Source organism: Bos indicus x Bos taurus, chromosome 11 (genome assembly GCF_003369695.1).
Source record: "Bos indicus x Bos taurus breed Angus x Brahman F1 hybrid chromosome 11, Bos_hybrid_MaternalHap_v2.0, whole genome shotgun sequence".
Lineage (NCBI taxonomy): Eukaryota > Metazoa > Chordata > Mammalia > Artiodactyla > Bovidae > Bos > Bos indicus x Bos taurus.
Genome location: NC_040086.1, coordinates 74306330 through 74324394, shown reverse-complemented (window position 1 = coordinate 74324394; position 18065 = coordinate 74306330). Strand labels below are relative to the sequence as shown.

The following is an 18065-nucleotide window of genomic DNA, read 5'->3' as shown; positions in this document are numbered from 1 at the left end:
TTCACTTTCATGCATTGGAGAAGGAAATGGCAGCCCACTCCAGTGTTCTTGCCTGGAGAATCCCAGGGACAGGGGAGCCTGGTGGGCTGCCATCTCTGGGGTCGCATAGAGTCAGACACGACTGAAGCGACTTAGCAGCAGCAGCAGCAGCAGCACCAAGTCTTAGTTGCAGCATGCAGGTTCTTTAGGTGCAGCATACCCTTAGCTGCAGTGTGTCAACTCTGAGTTGTAGCATGTAGAATCTAGTTCCTTGACTTAGGGTCAAACCTGGGCCCCCTGCATTGGGAGCTTGGAGTGTTAGCCACTGGACCACCAGAATGCCCATGATTTCTGTGCTTATTTCTTACATCATTTTTGTTGTAAAGGCAAGAATATTGCAGAAAGTTTGGAAAAGAAAGAAAATAATCCACAATTTTATTACCTGCCAAAAATAACTATTTTCATTCTTGTTTCTCTCCATTTTTTCATATTCAATTTTTGCTGAAATTTTTATTTCCTATATTTTTCTCTTATATGGTGTCTTTTTCTTCATAATTATTTTTGAGGGATACATAATATCCCATCAGGGCTTCCCTGGTAGCTCAGCTGGTAAAGAATCCTACTGAAATGCAGGAGACCCCGGTTTGATTCCTAGGTCAAGAAGATCTGCTGGAAAAGGGATAGGCTACCCACTCCAGTATTCTTGGGCTTCCCTGGTGGCTCAGATGGTAAAGAATCCACCTGCAATGCGGGAGACCTGGGTTCAATCCCTGGATTGAGAAGATCCCCTGGAGAAGGGCATGGCAACCCACTCCAGTATTCTTGCCTGGAGAATCCCCAGGGGCAGAGGAACCTGGTGGGCTATAGTCCACAGGGTCGCAAAGAGGCAGACACGACTGAGTGACTAAGCACAGCACAGTGTCCCACCAAGCAGCTATATCATGACCACTTACTGCATTTTCAATTTTTCCTGATGAAAAACAGCTGTGGTAGACATATTTTTTGTATATAGCTTACATTGTTGGTCTTTTAAGTTTCCAGAAATCTGGAAGATCAGGGTCAAAAGATATAACATGGTCAGTTTGCTTTCTCCTGAAATTGTGAGAATGAGTTTATATTGATTTCATATTTTGTTACTATTGGAAGTTGAATGAAATGTTTACATTCACTTTTGTTTGTTATTAAATCAAAGGGTACATTATTTTTCATCATACTATTTACAAAATCTTTCTTTATCAGAAGATTATCCAAATCCTGAATTTACTTTTTACTGTTGCTTTACTCTAGGTGAAAGTGACAGCTTTGAGTCTGGTCATTTGTTCTTAAGACCTCTTTAGTGCTATTTTAGGTGTGTATAATAGCTTCAAAAATATTTACATATGGGGGAATGAATTTATTTAAAATACTGTATTAAAAACTTTAGCTTTTCCTTTTACAGTAAAACAAAAGAGAATGAAAGAAGTAGATAATCTTGAAAGTATAAAGGAAGAATGGTAAGTTGAGTAATGCATTTTCTTTGTACTATATTTTTATCACAGTTCACTTATTTAGTATATTTTCATTATGATTATTTGTTAAGTATCTATGAGTAATGTATTTGAAAGTTGGTATTTTTCGCATTAAATGGATTTTTAGTGAAGTTTCTAAGTATTTTTGTGATTAGTTTTTTAAAAAGTGTTAAATTTCTTTCTGCTCACATATTATTTCTTTTATGTAACTGAAAAATTAAAGTAACTGTTTACTTCATTAGCCCCTCATGTTATACTGTCTTGGAGTCATAGTGGAAATATAATGACTTTGGAGTCAAATAAACCCAACTTTGAATCTCATCTCTGTCTTCTACTACTTCTCTGGCCTTTGAGCGACTTAGATTCTTTGAGCTTCAATGTCTCCTCTAAAAAGGGAGGGGGCATACATAGATATCTGAAAAGTTTTTGTGAGAATTAGCCAATTCAAAACACTGAGTATAGTATTAACACATAGCAGGCACCCAATAAATTGTAGATGTAAAGTTTGTGGTTCTTATTAATATAGAGTTCTTTATTCTCCCTTATCTGAGATGAAATACTTATTTTTGTATTATGTTCTTTTTGTCTTAAATATTCAAAGATGTAAGCGCCTTTCATTCATAGTCCATTTAAAAAGATAAATAAGTGTTTATATTAACATGTTTTGTGAAGACTTTCTATACCAAATATTGTTATTTTTTCACTGGAGGATTTATTATTTCATGTAAATATCTGATCAGTTCAGTTCAGTTGCTCAGTCCTGTCCGACTCTTTACGACCCCATGAATTGCAGCATGCCAGGCCTCCCTGTCCATCACCAACTCCCAGAGTTCATACAAACTCATGTCCATCAAGAGAGTGATGCCATCCAGCCATGTCATCTTCTGTCATCCCCTTCTCCTCCTGCCCCCAATTGCTCCCAGCATCAGAGTCTTTTCCAATGAGTCAGCTCTTCGCATGAGGTGGCCAAAGTATTGGAGTTTCAGCTTTAGCATCAGTCCTTCCAAGGAACACCCAGGACTGATCTCCTTTAGAATGGACTGGTTGGATCTCCTTGCAGTCCAAGGGACTCTCAAGAGTCTTCTCCAACACCACAGTTCAAAAGCATCAATTCTTCGACGCTCAGCTTTCTTCACAGTCCAACTCTCACATCCATACATTACTACTGGAAAAACCATAGCCTTGACTAGATGGACCTTTGTTGGCAAAGTAATGTCTCTGCTTTTGAATATGCTATCTAGGTTGGTCATAACTTTCCTTCCAACGAGTAAGCATCTTAATTTCATGGCTGCAGTCACCATCTGCAGTGATTTTGGAGCCCCAAAAAGTAAAGTCAGCCACTGTTTCCACTGTTTCCCCATCTATTTCCCATGAAGTGATGGGACCAGATGCCATGATCTTTGTTTTCTGAATGTTGAGCTTTAAGCCAACTTTTTCACTCTCCTCTTTCACTTTCATCAAGAGGCTTTTTAGTTCCTCACTTTCTGCCATAAGGGTGGTGTCATCTGCATATCTGAGGTTATTGAGATTTCTCCCCGCAATCTTGATTCCAACTTGTGCTTCTTCCAGCCCAGCGTTTCTCATGATGTACTCTGCATAGAAGTTAAATAAGCAGGGTGACAATATACAGCCTTGACGTACTCCTTTTCCTATTTGGAACCAGTCTTGTTCCATGTCCAGTTCTAACTGTTGCTTCCTGACCTGCATTAGGTTTCTCAAGAGGCAGGTCAGGTGGTCTGGTATTCCTATCTCTTTCGTTTATTGTGATCCACACAGTCAAAGGCTTTGGCATAGTCAATAAAGCAGAAATAGATGTTTTTCTGGAACTCTCTTGCTTTTTCCATGATCCAGCGGATGTTGGCAATTTAATCTCTGGTTCCTCTGCCTTTTCTAAAACCAGCTTGAACATCTGGAAGTTCATGGTTCACGTATTCCTGAACCCTGGCTTGGAGAATTTTGAGCATTACTTTAGTAGCGTGTGAGATGAGTGCAGTTGTGCGGTAGTCTGAGTATTCTTTGGCATTGCCTTTCTTTGGGATTGGAATGAAAACTGACCTTTTCCAGTCCTGTGGCCACTGCTGAGTTTTCCAAAGTTGCTGGCATATTGAGTGCAACACTTTCACAGCATCATCTTTCCAGATTTGAAATAGCTCAACTGGAATTCTATCACCTCTACTAGCTTTGTTCGTAGTGATGCTTTCTAAGGCCCACTTGATTTCACATTCCAGGATGTCTGGCTCTAGGTGAGTGATCACACCATCATGATTATCTGGGTCGTGAAGATCTTTTTTGTACAGTTCTTCTGTGTATTCTTGCCACCTCTTCTTAATATCTTCTGCTTCTGTTAGGCCCATACCATTTCTGTCCTTTATCGAACCCATCTTTGCATGAAATGTTCCCTTGGTATCTCTAATTTTCTTGAAGAGATCTATACTTTTTCCCATTCTGTTGTTTTCCTCTATTTGTTTGCATTGACCACTGAGGAAGGCTTTCTTATCCCTCCTTGCTATTCTTTGGAACTCTGCATTCAAATGCTTCTATCTTTCCTTTTCTCCTTTGTTTTTCCCTTCTCTTCTTTTCACAGCTATTTGTAAGGCCTCCCCAGACAGCCATTTTGCTTTTTTGCATTTCTTTTCTATGGGAATGGTCTTGATCCCTGTCTCCTGTACAATGTCACAAACATCTGTGACACTCTATCAGATCTAGTCCCTTAAATCTATTTCTCACTTCCACTGTATAATCATAAGGGATTTGATTTAGGTCATACCTGAATGGTCTAGTGGTTTTCCCTACTTTCTTCAATTTAAGTCTGAATATGGCAATAAGGAGTTCATGATCTGAGCCACAGTCAGCTCCCGGTCTTGTTTTTGCTGACTGTATAGAGCTTCTCCATCTTTGGCTGCAAAGAATGTAATCAATCTGATTTCGGTGTTGACCATCTGGTGATGTCCATGTGTAGAGTCTTCTCTTGTGTTGTTGGAAGAGGGTATTTGCTATGACCAGTGTGTTCTCTTGGCAAAACTCTATTAGCCTTTGCCCTGCTTCATTCCGTATTCCAAGGCCAAATTTGCCTGTTGCTTGAGGTGTTTCTTGACTTCCTACTTTTGCATTCCAGTCCCCTATAATGAAAAGGACATCTTTTTTGGGTGTTAGTTCTAAAAGATCTTGTAGGTCTTAATAGAACCATTCAACTTCAGCTTCTTCAGCGTTACTGGTTGGGGCATAAACTTGGATTACTGTGATATTGAATGGTTTACCTTGGAAACGAACAGAGATCATTCTGTCGTTTTTGAGATTGCATCCAAGTACTGCATTTCGGACTCTTGTTGACCATGATGGCTACTCCATTTCTCCTAAGGGATTCCTGCCTGCAGTAGTAGATATAATGGTCATCTGAGTTAAATTCACCCATTCCAGTCCATTTCAGTTCGCTGATTCCTAGAATGTCGACATTCACTCTTGCCATCTCTTGTTTGACCACTTCCAATTTGCCTTGATTCATGGACCTAACTTTCCAGGTTCCTATGCAATATTGCTCTTTACAGCATCGGACCTTTTTTCTATCACCAGTCATATCCACAAGTGGGTATTGTTTTTGCTTTGGCTCCATCCTTTCATTCTTTCTAGAGTTATTTCTCCACTGATCTCCAGTAGCATATTGGGCACCTACCGACTTGGGAAGTTCCTCTTTCAGTATCCTATCGTTTTGCCTTTTCATACTGTTCATGGGGTTCTCAAGGCAAGAATACTGAAGTGGTTTGCCATTCCCTTCTCCAGTGGACCACATTCTGTCAGACCTCTCCACCATGACCCACCCGTCTTGGGTGGCCCCACACGGCATGGCTTAGTTTCATTGAGTTAGACAAGGCTGTGGTCCTAGTGTGATTAGATTGACTAGTTTTCTGTGATTGTGGTTTCAGTGTGTCTGCCCTCTGATGCCCTCTTGCAACACCTACCGTTTTACTTGGGTTTCTCTTACGTTGGACGTGGGGTATCTCTTCTTGGCTGCTCCAGCAAAGCGCAGCTGCTGCTACTTACCTTGGATGAGGGGTATCTCCTCACAGCCGCCCCTTCTGACCTTGAACGTGGAGTAGCTTCTCTTGGCCCTCCTGCGCCTGGTGGCTCAAACGGTAAAGCGTCTGCCTACAATGCGGGAGACCCGGGTTCAATACCTGGGTCAGGAAGATTTCCTGGAGAAGGGAATGGCAACCCACTCCAGTATTCTTGCCTCCCCCGCCCCCCAAAAGGTGCTCAAAGAAATATCTGATACTAACTGTAGAATTCTGAGGTTGTGTCAGGAGCCTCTAAGACCACCTCCAAATGTGATGATTGCTTAGAGGAATCACAGGATTCAGCATATAGTCATCCTAATGACTACGATTTTGCAAAGAAAGGACACTTTCCATGGGGTGATGTCCAGGGGAAACCAGACATAAGCTCCCAAGAGTCCTCACCCAGTGGATGCAGCAGGACACATGCTTCATTCCTCCAGTAATAAGTCATGACAGCACATATGAGATGTCTACTAGGGAAGTTCACTGGAAATGAGCCTAGGGCTTATAGTGGGGGCACATATTAAAATTCCAGACTCTTATGAGGAGCGTGAACAGGGCTTTCAAAGAATAGCAGTCATCAGGCCTGCTCTGTTAACGCTTTTCTACACAGAAATAAGTTGAATGATTTTAAAAATTAACTTAGGACCTCTTCTCACAGTTTTATGGAGACATTATTTACATACCATAATACTTTAAATTCATCCATTTAAAGTATACAATTCAGTGGTTTTTAGTACATTCGTAGGATTGTTAAACCAGTCAGTTTTATAACATTTATATCACCCCAGAGAGAACCCCATACCTATTAGCAATCATGCCCCATTCTCCTGTGTCCTACCCCTGACAACCACTAATATGTTCTCTGAATCTCTGGATTTGCTTATTCTGGGCATTTCATATATCTGGAATCAGAGAATGTGTGGTCTTTTGTGACTAACTTTCATTTAGCATAACGTTTTCAAGCTTCATAATGTTGTAGCATGTAATCAGTACAGTTCAGGAGACCTGGCGTGCTGCGATTCATGGGGTCGCAAAGAGTCGGACACGACTGAGCGACTGATCTGATATGATCAGTCGCTCAGTCGTGTCCGACTCTGCGACCCCACAGATTGTAGCAAGCCAGGCCTCCCTATCCATCACCAACTCCCAGAGCTTGCTCAGACTCATGTCCATTGAGTCAGTGATGACATAAACGTTAAATAATTAGTAAGATGTCTATACAAAAAGCTATATTAAGTTTTTGTACTTTTTGTTACTAGAGAAATCCCTAAGACTTCATGACTCTTAGCCAATACAGCTTTGATAATCTGGTTTCAGAGTTACAAAACAGGGTTTTTTTGATGATAGTTGCATCATAAATGGATAATGACAAGTGAGGGAAAGGATGATAGAGTAGAAAACAAAGATGAAATAAAGTTGTCTGTCTGTATTTTATTTTTAACTAGAGTTTACATTTGGGTCTATTCTTTGTTTTATACAGTTCTATGGAATTTGACAAATGGTGCTAATGTGTGTAATGTTGCATTTTTAATCCCACATACCAGTAGTTAATTGTTGGTATACAAGAAAGCACTGACTCTTGTATATTAAAATTTATGTCCTGCAACTTTGCTACAACTGCTTATTGTTCCAAGAGTTTTTTGTTGTTGTTGATTCTTTTGGATTTTCTATGTAAATCCTTTCTGTGTAAGTCTTGTTATCTGCGAACAAAGACAATTTTGCTTCCTTTCTGATCTGTGTATTTTTTTGTTTCCTTTCTTTGTCTTACTGGTTTAGCTAGGGTTTCCAACATGGCATTGAAGAGGAGTGGTGAAAAGGGGCATCCTTGTTTTGGTCCTAATCTTAGGAGAAAAGCATCTTGTTTCTCATCACTAAGTATGACATTAGGTTGAGAGAGTTCCTCTGTATTCCTAATTTGCTGAGTTTTTAATCATGAATAGGTGTTCTGTTGATATGATCATATGAATTTTCTTTAGTGTGTCAATGTGGTGGATTACATTAATTGATTTTCTAATGTTGAACCAGTCTTCAGTTCAGTTCAGTTCAGTCGCTCAGTCATGTCCGACTCTTTGTGACCCCATGAATCACAGCACCCCAGGCCTCCCTGTCCATCACTAACTCCTGGAGTTCACTCAAACTCACATCCATCGAGTTGGTGATGCCATCCAGCCATCTCATCCTCTGTTGTCCCCTTCTCCTCCTGCCCCCAATCCCTCCCAGCATCAGTCTTTTCCAATGAGTCAACTCTTCGCATGAGGTGGCCAAAGTACTGGAGTTTCAGCTTTAGCATCATTCCTTCCAAAGAAATCCCAGGGCTGATCTCCTTCAGAATGGACTGGTTGGATCTCCTTGCAGTCCTACGTGGTTGTGGTGTACAATTTTACATATTATTGGATTCAAAATTGTAGTATTTTATTGAGGATTTTGCATTTATACTTGAGAGTTTTTCCTATAGTTTTCTTTTCTTGTAATGTCTTTATCTGGTTCTACTATTTAGGTAATGCTGTCATCATAGAATGAATTAGAAGTATTCCCTTCTGCTTTTATTTTCTGTGAGAGATTGTAGAGAACTGATATCAGTTCTTCTTCAAGTGTTTGATAGAACTCACCAGCGAAGTCATCTGTGCCTGGTGCTTTCTGTTTTGGAAGATTATCATTTACTGATTTTTTTTTTTCTTTTTGCCACACTGAAATTCCCTGATTCAATTTCTTTATCACATGTAAGCCTATTCATATTCTCTATTCCCCCTCATGTGAGTTTTGGTAGATTGTGCTTTTCAAGGAATTGATCCATTTGCTCTAATTTAATCTAATTTTTAGGTGTGCATCTCCAACACATTGTACTCTGAACCTCTTAAAAGCCTAGATTAGGGAATTCCATGGCATTGCAGTGATTAGGACTCTGCTCTCACTGCCAAAGGACCAGGTTCAGTCTGAATTCAGTTTCAGATCTGTGAACTAAGATCCTATAAGCCATGTGTTATGGCCAAAAAAAGAAAAACACACACACACACACACACACACACACACAAACAACAATAAAAAAGCCTAAACTGTTTGTTATTCATCTGTGTGTCTTGCCCACCCAGCATAGTAGGTAGTCAATAAATGTTTGGATGACTTAGGTTAAAGGACTTGTAAAACTTCAGCTACACTGGATGCTCAGGTTTATTTGCTTTGTACCTAGTAATTAACTAGACACTGCTTTCTGAACAGAAGGAACAATACCAAAAAGCATAAAGTGGTTGAAAAGATATTATTGTCTAATATTTGAGAGCTTACTGTGTGCCAACATGTGTACTAGTATGCACAGTACTATATACCAGGTGTAAATAAGCCTCTAAGTGCATCACATTTAATCTTGACAACAACCCTGTTAGATAGGTAGTGATACTAAGACATCATATAGATTGTCTTAAGAGTATTTATAAAGAGAATTACCTAGAAGAGTAATTCCTAAAAGAATATACCTAAATTGAAACATTGCCCGTAAGAGACAATCTAGCACAGTGATTAAGAGCAGGGACATTAGAGGCCTGAGTTCAGTTTCCAGCTCTGCCTCCAATAGCTGCCTCCAGTAGCTGCCTCCAATGGCTTTGTCATTGTGGGCAAATTGCTTAAGCTTTTTCTTTATCTATTAGGTGAGGATAAAATCAATATGTGCCTTTTAGGTCAACATGAAGATTGAATGAGATAACATGTGTAAAGTACTTAGAATAGTTCCTATCATTTATTGATAAATGCTTAATAAATATTAGCTATTAACAGAGGCTTTATAATGCATCATGGCTAGGAGCATAGACTTGGAAGATAGATTAACAGAGTTCGAATTCTGTTTCTGCCACTTACTAGCTGTGTAACGTCTAACATGTAACTTAATCTCTTAACATGTTAACCTCTTCATGACTCATTTCCTTGTCTGTAAAATGCAGATAAGAGTAGCTGCCTTGTAGATCCTACACAGTGTAAGAGCTGTAAAAGTGTTATTATTTATGAAACCTGAGAAGTTATATCTCAGTACATTTATAAATTTTCTATGTGCTTTAGAAGTTTTTGTCAAACAAAATCTTAGGTGATATTTCTTATATGACAAAATATAAACACAGATGCATACACAGACAAATGGTAGTTGGGGTGGGCAGAAAAGGATGGAGGAAGGTGGTCAAAAGGCACAGCCTTCCAGTTATAAATATTCGTAAGTCATGGGATGTCACGTGCATTATGGCAACTGTAGTTAATCATAATGTATTGCATATTTACTAAGAGTAAATCTTAAAAGTTCTCATCACAAGGAGAAAAATTCTGTTGCTGTGCATAGTGATGGATGTTAACTATGAATTAAGACTTGCTGTGATGATCATTCTGCAGAATATACAAACATTGAATCATTACGCTATATTTCTGAACCTAAAATAATGTTATATGTCAGTTATATCTCAATTTACTAAGAAAGAAAAAAACCCAGTAGAGTATTAAACCACTACAAATGAAAGTCTTGAGTGGGAAATTTTATTCTGAAGTGCACAAAGGGGCAAAGCTATGATTATGACTGTTCTTCACACATTATCACCTTTCATTTCAAGAGTGCTCTCTGTTACCAAAAATACACAGTAACTCCTGTTAAAGCCATTTTGAGACCTTTAAAAAGAACATATATTTTTTTCACTTTGGACCCGTGGTTTTTCCACATGGCAAGATGTACCCATCCCACCCCCAGGGGTCCTCTGGCATTGTCTGAAGGTGTTTTTTATTATAAAACTGGAATGTAGAGGGATGTGCTCGCTACTGCTCACAGACACTGCTGAACCTCCTACAATGGATGGGCCAGCCAGCTCAACAAAGAATTATCTCTCCCCAAGTGTCAATGGACTGAAGTTGAGAAAGCTCTGCTCTGGACCAAAAGGGTTAATGCCTTTTTCCCAAGGGTATATATCTACTATCTTAGTTTGAAATAGGATCTCTGACTGCAGACATGGAGGTAGAGTCTCAGTGTTATATCCCTTAACCAGAGCAATTTATGTAAACTTTTAGAGAATTAGTGGTCAGTAATGCTTCTTCTTTTTGTGTCTGTTTGTGTGTAGGGTTTGTGAAACAGGATCTGACCACCAACCTCTTAGTGATAGTCAACAAAAAAATTGTGAATATTTTGTCGACAGCCTTTTTGAGGAAGCTCAGAAGGTTGGTGCCAAGTGTTTGTCTCCCACTGAACAAAAGAAACAGGTAAGAGTCCATAAATCTTTTCTCTCCTGATATTTCTCAAATATGGACCTTTAGAGGTCAAAATTGTTTTCGTACTAATCAGTTCAGTTCAGTTGTGTCCAACTCTTTGCGACCCCGTGAATCGCAGCAATCCAGGCCTCCCTGTCCATCACCAACTCCTGGAGTTCACTCAAACTCATGTCCATCGAGTCAGTGATGCCATCCAGCCATCTCATCCTCTGTCATCCCCTTCTCCTCCTGCCCCCAATCCCTCCCAGCATCAGGGTCTTTTCCAATGAGTCAGCTCTTCGCATGAGGTGGCCAAAGTATTGGAGTTTCAGCTTTAGCATCAGTCCTTCCAATGAACACCCAGGACTGAGCTCCTTTAGGATGGACTGGTTGGACCTCTTTGCAGTCCAAGGGACTCTCAAGAGTCTTCTCCAACACCACAGTTCAAAAGTATCCATTCTTCTGCGCTCAGCTTTTGTACTAATAGTAAGATACTATTTACTTTTTTCACTGTATTGAGTTTGCACTGATATTGCAAAAGCAATGGTCAACAAAACTGGCACCTCAGGAGGAACTGAGGCTGTGGCACCACAGAGCACCACATCGTACCAGTAATTACTCTACTCTTTTCTTTGCATTTGCAGGGGGTGAAAAACATTGGTTTCAATTAAGAATGTCCAAAAAAAAAAAAAAAAAAATTAAGAATGTCCTTGATAGAGCAGTGAAACTTAGAGATTCCATTAAATCCTAACCCATCAATAACCTATCTTACTAACTTTCTGTATAATAAAATATGAAGTATATACATAAAATGAGGCTTCCCTGGTGGCTCAGACAGTAAAAAATCTGCCTGCAATGCAGGAGACCCAGGTTCATTCCCTGAAGAAGGAAATGGCAACCCACCCTAGAATTCTTGCCTGGAGAATTCCATGGACAAAGGAGACTGGCAGGCTACAGTCCATGGGTAGCAAAGAGTTGAACACGACTGAGAGACTAACACACACACACACATATGTGAAACTCTTCTGCAGTATACAGAAGTATGTTAAGGAAAAGTACAGTTGCTTGAGATGCAAGCTGAACAGTCTGCTTTTTCATGGTGTACTGTTTTTACTGGAAAGGATGCTTTACAGACAACTGATTTTTCAGTCTTGGCTATTCGGCAGACATTTCCTCAAAATATATAAAGAGAGTCTGACACTTCAAGGAAGTGAGATGATCCAGAAGATGTTGAGAGATTAAATATTTCTAACAGTAACACTGACAGTTCTTTTTTTAAGCAAATTATTGTGTTTTTTTTTGTTTTTTTTTTTTAATAATTTTACTTATTTATTTATTTTTGCCTGTGCTGGGTCTTCAATGCCGCGCAGACCTTTCTCTAGTTGTGGTGAGCAAGGGGTACTGTCTAGGTGCGGCGCACAGGCTTCTCATTGCAGTGGCTTCTCTTGTGAAGCACTGGCTCTAGGGCATGCAGGCTTCGGTAGTTGCGGCTCCCCAGTTCTAGAGCACGGGCTCAATAGTTGTGGTGCACAGCCTTAGTTATTCCACAGCATGTGGGATCTTCCCGAATCAGGGATCAATCCGTCTCTCTTGCGTTGGCAGTCAGATTCTTTATCACTGAGCCACCCAGGAAGTCCAAGCTGATAGATTACATTTGAAGGAATAGCTATTAATTACTCTTAGTTGTTTTTCCCCCATTTTTATTTTTAATGTTCAAAGTCCAATGTTCAAGTCGTTTCAGATTTCTCTAGCTGTTGAGAAGTCTGTTCTGACGAGACAGCATTAGTGCCCTCTGAGATAGAGCACAGGATATTCTTCCAAATGAGTTCTCCTAAAGAAAATGATTAATGACTTACTTTAAAATATTATTCATTATGAACTAGATTATACATGAACATTATAATTTTTGATATTTTATATTTGAAGCTAGCTCTTAAGAATGGTATATTTAAAATTTTTTAACTGTGTAATGGGTGTTAATTATACTCATTCTGTAATCATTTTGCAGTATATACGTACATCAAGTCACTATGTTGTACTTGTAAGACTAATACAATGTTATATGTCAATTCTATCCCAATTTTAAAGAAAAGATTGATACATAAAATATATATTGATAGAAATTTTCAAAGGATTTTTAATCTACTAGTACATTTTATTGATTAACATTATACATTTTGTTTCTTACTGCTTTGCAGGTAGATGTAAGTATAAAATTATGGAAAAATGGATTCACTGTCAATGATGACTTCAGAAGTTACTCTGATGGTGCAAGTCAACAGTTTCTGAACTCCATCAAAAAAGGGTAAGCGGTCTTTGTTAGCAGAAGGATATTTTAGATATGTTTCATTTGGAAGATTCCTTTTTAATGTTGTTCACACATCCTTACACATTCAAAAATACTTTTTCTCTTTTAAATTCAGACTTTTCATAAGATGGGTTTACTTAAGAGAACCACAGCTATAATCTTGAAGGGTCAGGAATGTGAATTCTGATCAACCAAAATCTGACAAATTAATTCACTTTGCCAAGTGTTACTTAATACCACATCACATCCTACTTGTTATTTAATAATTATGTTTAAAGATCTTTATAGTTGTTAAATTGTGATTTCCATTGCCCTGTAGTGTTTTATATTATATATTTATAAAAACTTGAAAATCACCCATAATTTCATTACCCAGAAGTAATAGCAGAAGTATTACTGCTATTAACATTTCTGTTGAATTTCATTTTGGCACTTTCTGTCCATAGATTTATACATAATTGTGCATATATTTTAAAAAGTATTTTAACTTTATCTTAAAATACTTGAATATATCTGTATATTATTTTGTTACAATGATGAGCCATAATTTATATATATACACCTAGTTGTTGGTGATTTGATTATGTCTTAAGTCTCCCACTATAAAAAAATATGTGACTATCCTTGTGTTTAAATTTTTAAGAAAAATAACAGCTTTATTTTTTAATTAAAGTTTTATTAAAAAAAATAAAGTTTTATTAAAATAAAATTAACCTACCATAAAATTTACTCCTTTAAAGTATACAATTCATAATTTTTTAGTGTATTCACAGAGTTATACAACCATCAGCACATTAATTCCAAAATATTTCTTTTTTCATCACCCTAAAAAGAAACCCCATGCTAGTAATCACTGTCCACTCTCCATTTCCCCCTCCTCAAAACCCTGCACAACTGCAGTCTACTTTTTACTTCTATGGATTTGTCTATTTTGAACATTCCATATAAATGGAATCATTTTGTGTTTGACTTCTTTAACTCAACACAGTATTTTCAAATTTCATTCATGTAGCTTTTAACAGTTCTTCATTCCTTTTTTATTGCCAAATAGTGTTGCATTGTATGGATATGCTACATTTAGTTTATTCACTTCTCAGTAGAGAGACCTTTGGGTCATTTCCACATCTTGCTTATCAGAAATAATACTGCTCTGAACATTTGTGTACAAGTTTTCATGTGGACATATGTTTTCAGTCATCTCAGGTCTAGGAGTGGAATTGTTATCTCTGTTTATGAAGAAATGCCACACTGTATTCCGAAGTGATTGTACCGTTTTATATTCCCGCCAACAGTGTATCAAAGTTCCAGTTTTTCCATATACTTGCCAGTGCTTGTTAGTTCCAGTTTTCCATATCCTTGCCAACACTGGTTTTTTAAATTATAAGTATCCTACTCATTAAGAAGTGGTATCTTGTGGTTTTCACTTGCATTTCCCTAGTGACCAGTCATGTTGAGCATCTTTTCATATACTTGTAGGCCACATGTATATCTTCTTTGAAGAAATATCTATTCAGATCCTTTGTCGATGTTTTTACCCTTGCCACCTGAGCCCATAGCAGTGAAAGTGTGGAGCCTTAACCACTGGACCACCAGGGAATTCCCCCCTGCCTACTTTTAAAATTTAGGTTATTTACCTTGCTGTTGATCTGTAAGAGTTTGTGATGTATTTTTGAGACTGTTTTCTCCCATTCTTTTATGTTTGTTGTTGTTTCATTTTTTTGATGGTACTCTGTGGAGCACAAAAGTTTTTAATCTGAAGAGTCTGTGATTTATTGATTTTTTTTTCTTTTGTCACTTTTGTCTCTGGTGTCATAGCTAAGAAAATATCACTTATGTCAGGGCATTAAAGATTTTACTCCTATGTTTTCTTATAATTATATTCAAAGTTTGACTAGTATCTCAATTACTCTTTCATGATAAATTGATAAATTAATGTGTAAAAGGCATGAACATTCTTTCAGCTATTGATGCTTATATTTATGCTTCTGCTTTATTAAAAAATACACAAAATTAAATTCTGTCCCATAGCACTGTCCTTAACATATGATTTTATGTGTGACATCAATTTAATGGTGCAAAGCACTTATTTTGGTCAGTTTTTATTTCAGAATGGTTCATAATATTCTGCATGTAACCAATTTTCAATATATACATATACATATATAGGTCTGTATATATGTGTATGTACAATGTATATACAAATTATAAATTATTTTGTATTACATAATTTTTAATCTTTTTCAAACTTATACAAAAGTCATAAGTGAAGTACCAAGAACTTTTCTAAAAGCATTTGAGAGTGAGTTGCCAAAGTAATGCTTCTTCATCCAGAATAGTTTGTATTTTTTATAGGAAAAAAAAGAAGGAAATGTATTTTCCTATGTAACCACAATACAACCATCTAATGATGTATGATTATCATTTAATCCTCAAACATTTTCAAGAGTCGCTATTTATCTTAATACTATCCTTTAAAAAAAAGGGAAATATATTTACCTCTGTAACCACAACACAACCATCTATTAATGTATGATTATCATTTAATTGTCAGACATTTTCAAGAGTCGCTATTTATCTTAATACTATCCTTTATAGCAAAAGCATCCAATTCAGAATTACTTATTGCTTTTGAATGTCATGTCTCTTTCATTTCTTCAAGAGAGAACAGTTCCTGAGTTTTTGTTTTTGTCTTTTTTCAGTGACCTTGACACTTGAAGATTATGAGCCCAAATTATATAGAATGTCTCTCAATTCAGATTTGTCCCATTTTTAATTCATGATAGCCACCTTTCCAAGTAGCTTAGTGGTAAAGAATCCACCCGCCAATGCAGGTGACATGGTTTTGATCCCTGAGTGGGAAGATCCCCTAGAGAAGGAAATGGCAACCCTCTCCAGTATTCTGGCCTCAAAAATCCAATGGACAGAGAAGCCTGGTGGGCTAAAGTCCATGGGGTGACAAAAGAGTCAGACATGATTTAGCAACTAAATAACAACAATCCTTGATAAGACTAAAGTACACTTTATTGGTAGGAATATCACAAAAGTAATGCTATCCTAAGTTCAGTGGTAATTTGTTCTTTGCTTTTTTAAATAGCTTTATGTTTTTCTTTAGGCTTTTTTCATTTTATCTGATTTTTGAACTCTATATAAATGGAATGTGTTTAATTTTTGTGTCTACTCAGTTTATTTCTTTGGGATATTCATCTGTGTTGTTGCATATAACTATAGTTGGCATGAATCTCAGAAGCAATATAAGAAAGATAAATTTGATTATGTAAAATCAATTGCCAAACTGGGAATACTTGTTGCACTTATATCCTGTAAATGGAATATATACAGATTTCTTACAAATCAGTTAGAAAAAGATGAAAAGAGTATTTTGTATGTTTGTACTTGATCTACTTTAAAACAGAATAGCAGTATGCAAAATACAGAATAGTGTGTATAGAATAATACCATCTTGGGAAAAATTACAAATCTGTGGTATTTTACTATATAGAGAGAAAAAATTTAGGAGACTCACCCCAGTTTTTTATCAAGAGAGGAATTCTAAGGACAGTCACTTTGGAGGGAGGGGACTGTTACTGTGTAAGTCAATTTGTATTTGTATTTTTTGTCTTGCTTTTCTGGAACAAGCATGTAGCTATATTTTCATTTTTAAAAATGAAATAAGATCTTGATTTTTCTTGCACATTATTAATCCTATTTAGATACCTATGAAAGTGATCAAATTGTTTAATTTTAGCAGTATGTAGTCATCAAATGTTTTGTGACTTCAGTGTTACTCTGGACAAACTGAATAGCTCAAGCTGTTCATGAATTTGAAGTTTTAAAATTCTACCATAAAAAGGAACACATTTGAATCAGTCCTAATGAAGTGAATGAACCTTAGAACCTATTATACAGAGTAAGTCAGAAAGAGAAAGACAAATATCATGTTCTGACTCAGCGACTTCCCTTTGACTTTTCACATTTATGCACTGGAGAAGGAAATGGCAACCCACTCCAGTGTTCTTGCCTAGAGAATCCCAGGATCGGGGGAGCCTGGTGGGCTGCCGTCTATGGGATCGCACAGAGTCGGACACGACTGAAGTGACTTAGCAGCAGCAGCAATGCATATATATGGAATCTAAAAAATGGTACTGAAGAATTTATTTACAGGGCAGCGGTGGAGAAACACATAGAAAATAGACTTATGGACATGGGGAGAGGGGAGGAGAGGGTTAGATGTATGGAAAGAGTAACATGGAAACTTACATTACCATATGTAAAATAGATAGCCAACGGGGGAATTTGCTATATGGCTCAGGAAGCTGAAACAAGGTTTCTGTATCAACCTAGAGGGATGGGATGGGGAGGGAGATGGGAGGGAGGTTCAAAAGAGAGGGGATATATGTATACCTATGGCTGATTGATGTTGAGGTTTGACAGAAACAACAAAATTCTATAAAGCAATTATCCTTCAATAAAAAAATAAATTAATTAAAAAATTTTTCCATATTGTTCTTGGCTTTTGATATTCATATTATCTAATTGTATTATTTTTAACTCTACTATTTTAAATAGATATAGTTTTTATTATATAGAATATTATATGCCTCTTATTTCTATATTTTTTTATTCTTTTTGCATGTAGAATATGTTTTTCAGAGAAACAAAAGGGATATTAGTAGCTTCTTAGTTTCCTTTCTTTACTTTCCAAGGGAATTACCTTTAGAATTACAGGGAGTTTTTGATAAAGAGGAGGTGGATGTTAAAGTTGAAGATAAGAAAAATGAAGTATGTATGTCAACAAAGCCTGTGTTCCAGCCCTTCTCAGGACAAGGTCACAGACTGGGAAGGTGAGTGGGCTCATGATCTGTGCTTTTCATAAGCAGAGGCTTGACTAATATTCGGCTTTTAATTATTTCACTATGTAGACCACATATATAGAGTTTATCATTTCTCCCACTGAAAATGAGATTTTTTTTCATGTTAACTTTTATGAGAACTTCTAAATCATATTCA

General features: G+C 37.2%; 1 protein-coding gene across 4 annotated transcripts in view; it reads left to right on the top strand.

Annotated features, from left to right (window-relative positions):
- UBXN2A (UBX domain protein 2A) overlaps nt 1-18065 on the top strand; it is a 31277-nt gene that overhangs the window by 7130 nt on the left and 6082 nt on the right. For 3 of the 4 annotated variants that reach the window (XM_027555970.1, XM_027555968.1, XM_027555971.1), the window contains 4 exons: nt 1418-1472; nt 10624-10762; nt 12949-13055; nt 17762-17899. In XM_027555970.1, the coding sequence (XP_027411771.1) occupies nt 1432-1472; nt 10624-10762; nt 12949-13055; nt 17762-17899 (425 nt within the window). In that variant the 5' untranslated portion in view covers nt 1418-1431. Of the gene's footprint in view, nt 1-1266; nt 1328-1417; nt 1473-10623; nt 10763-12948; nt 13056-17761; nt 17900-18065 lie in introns of all 4 variants that reach the window. The other variant, XM_027555969.1, reaches the window with a different exon arrangement.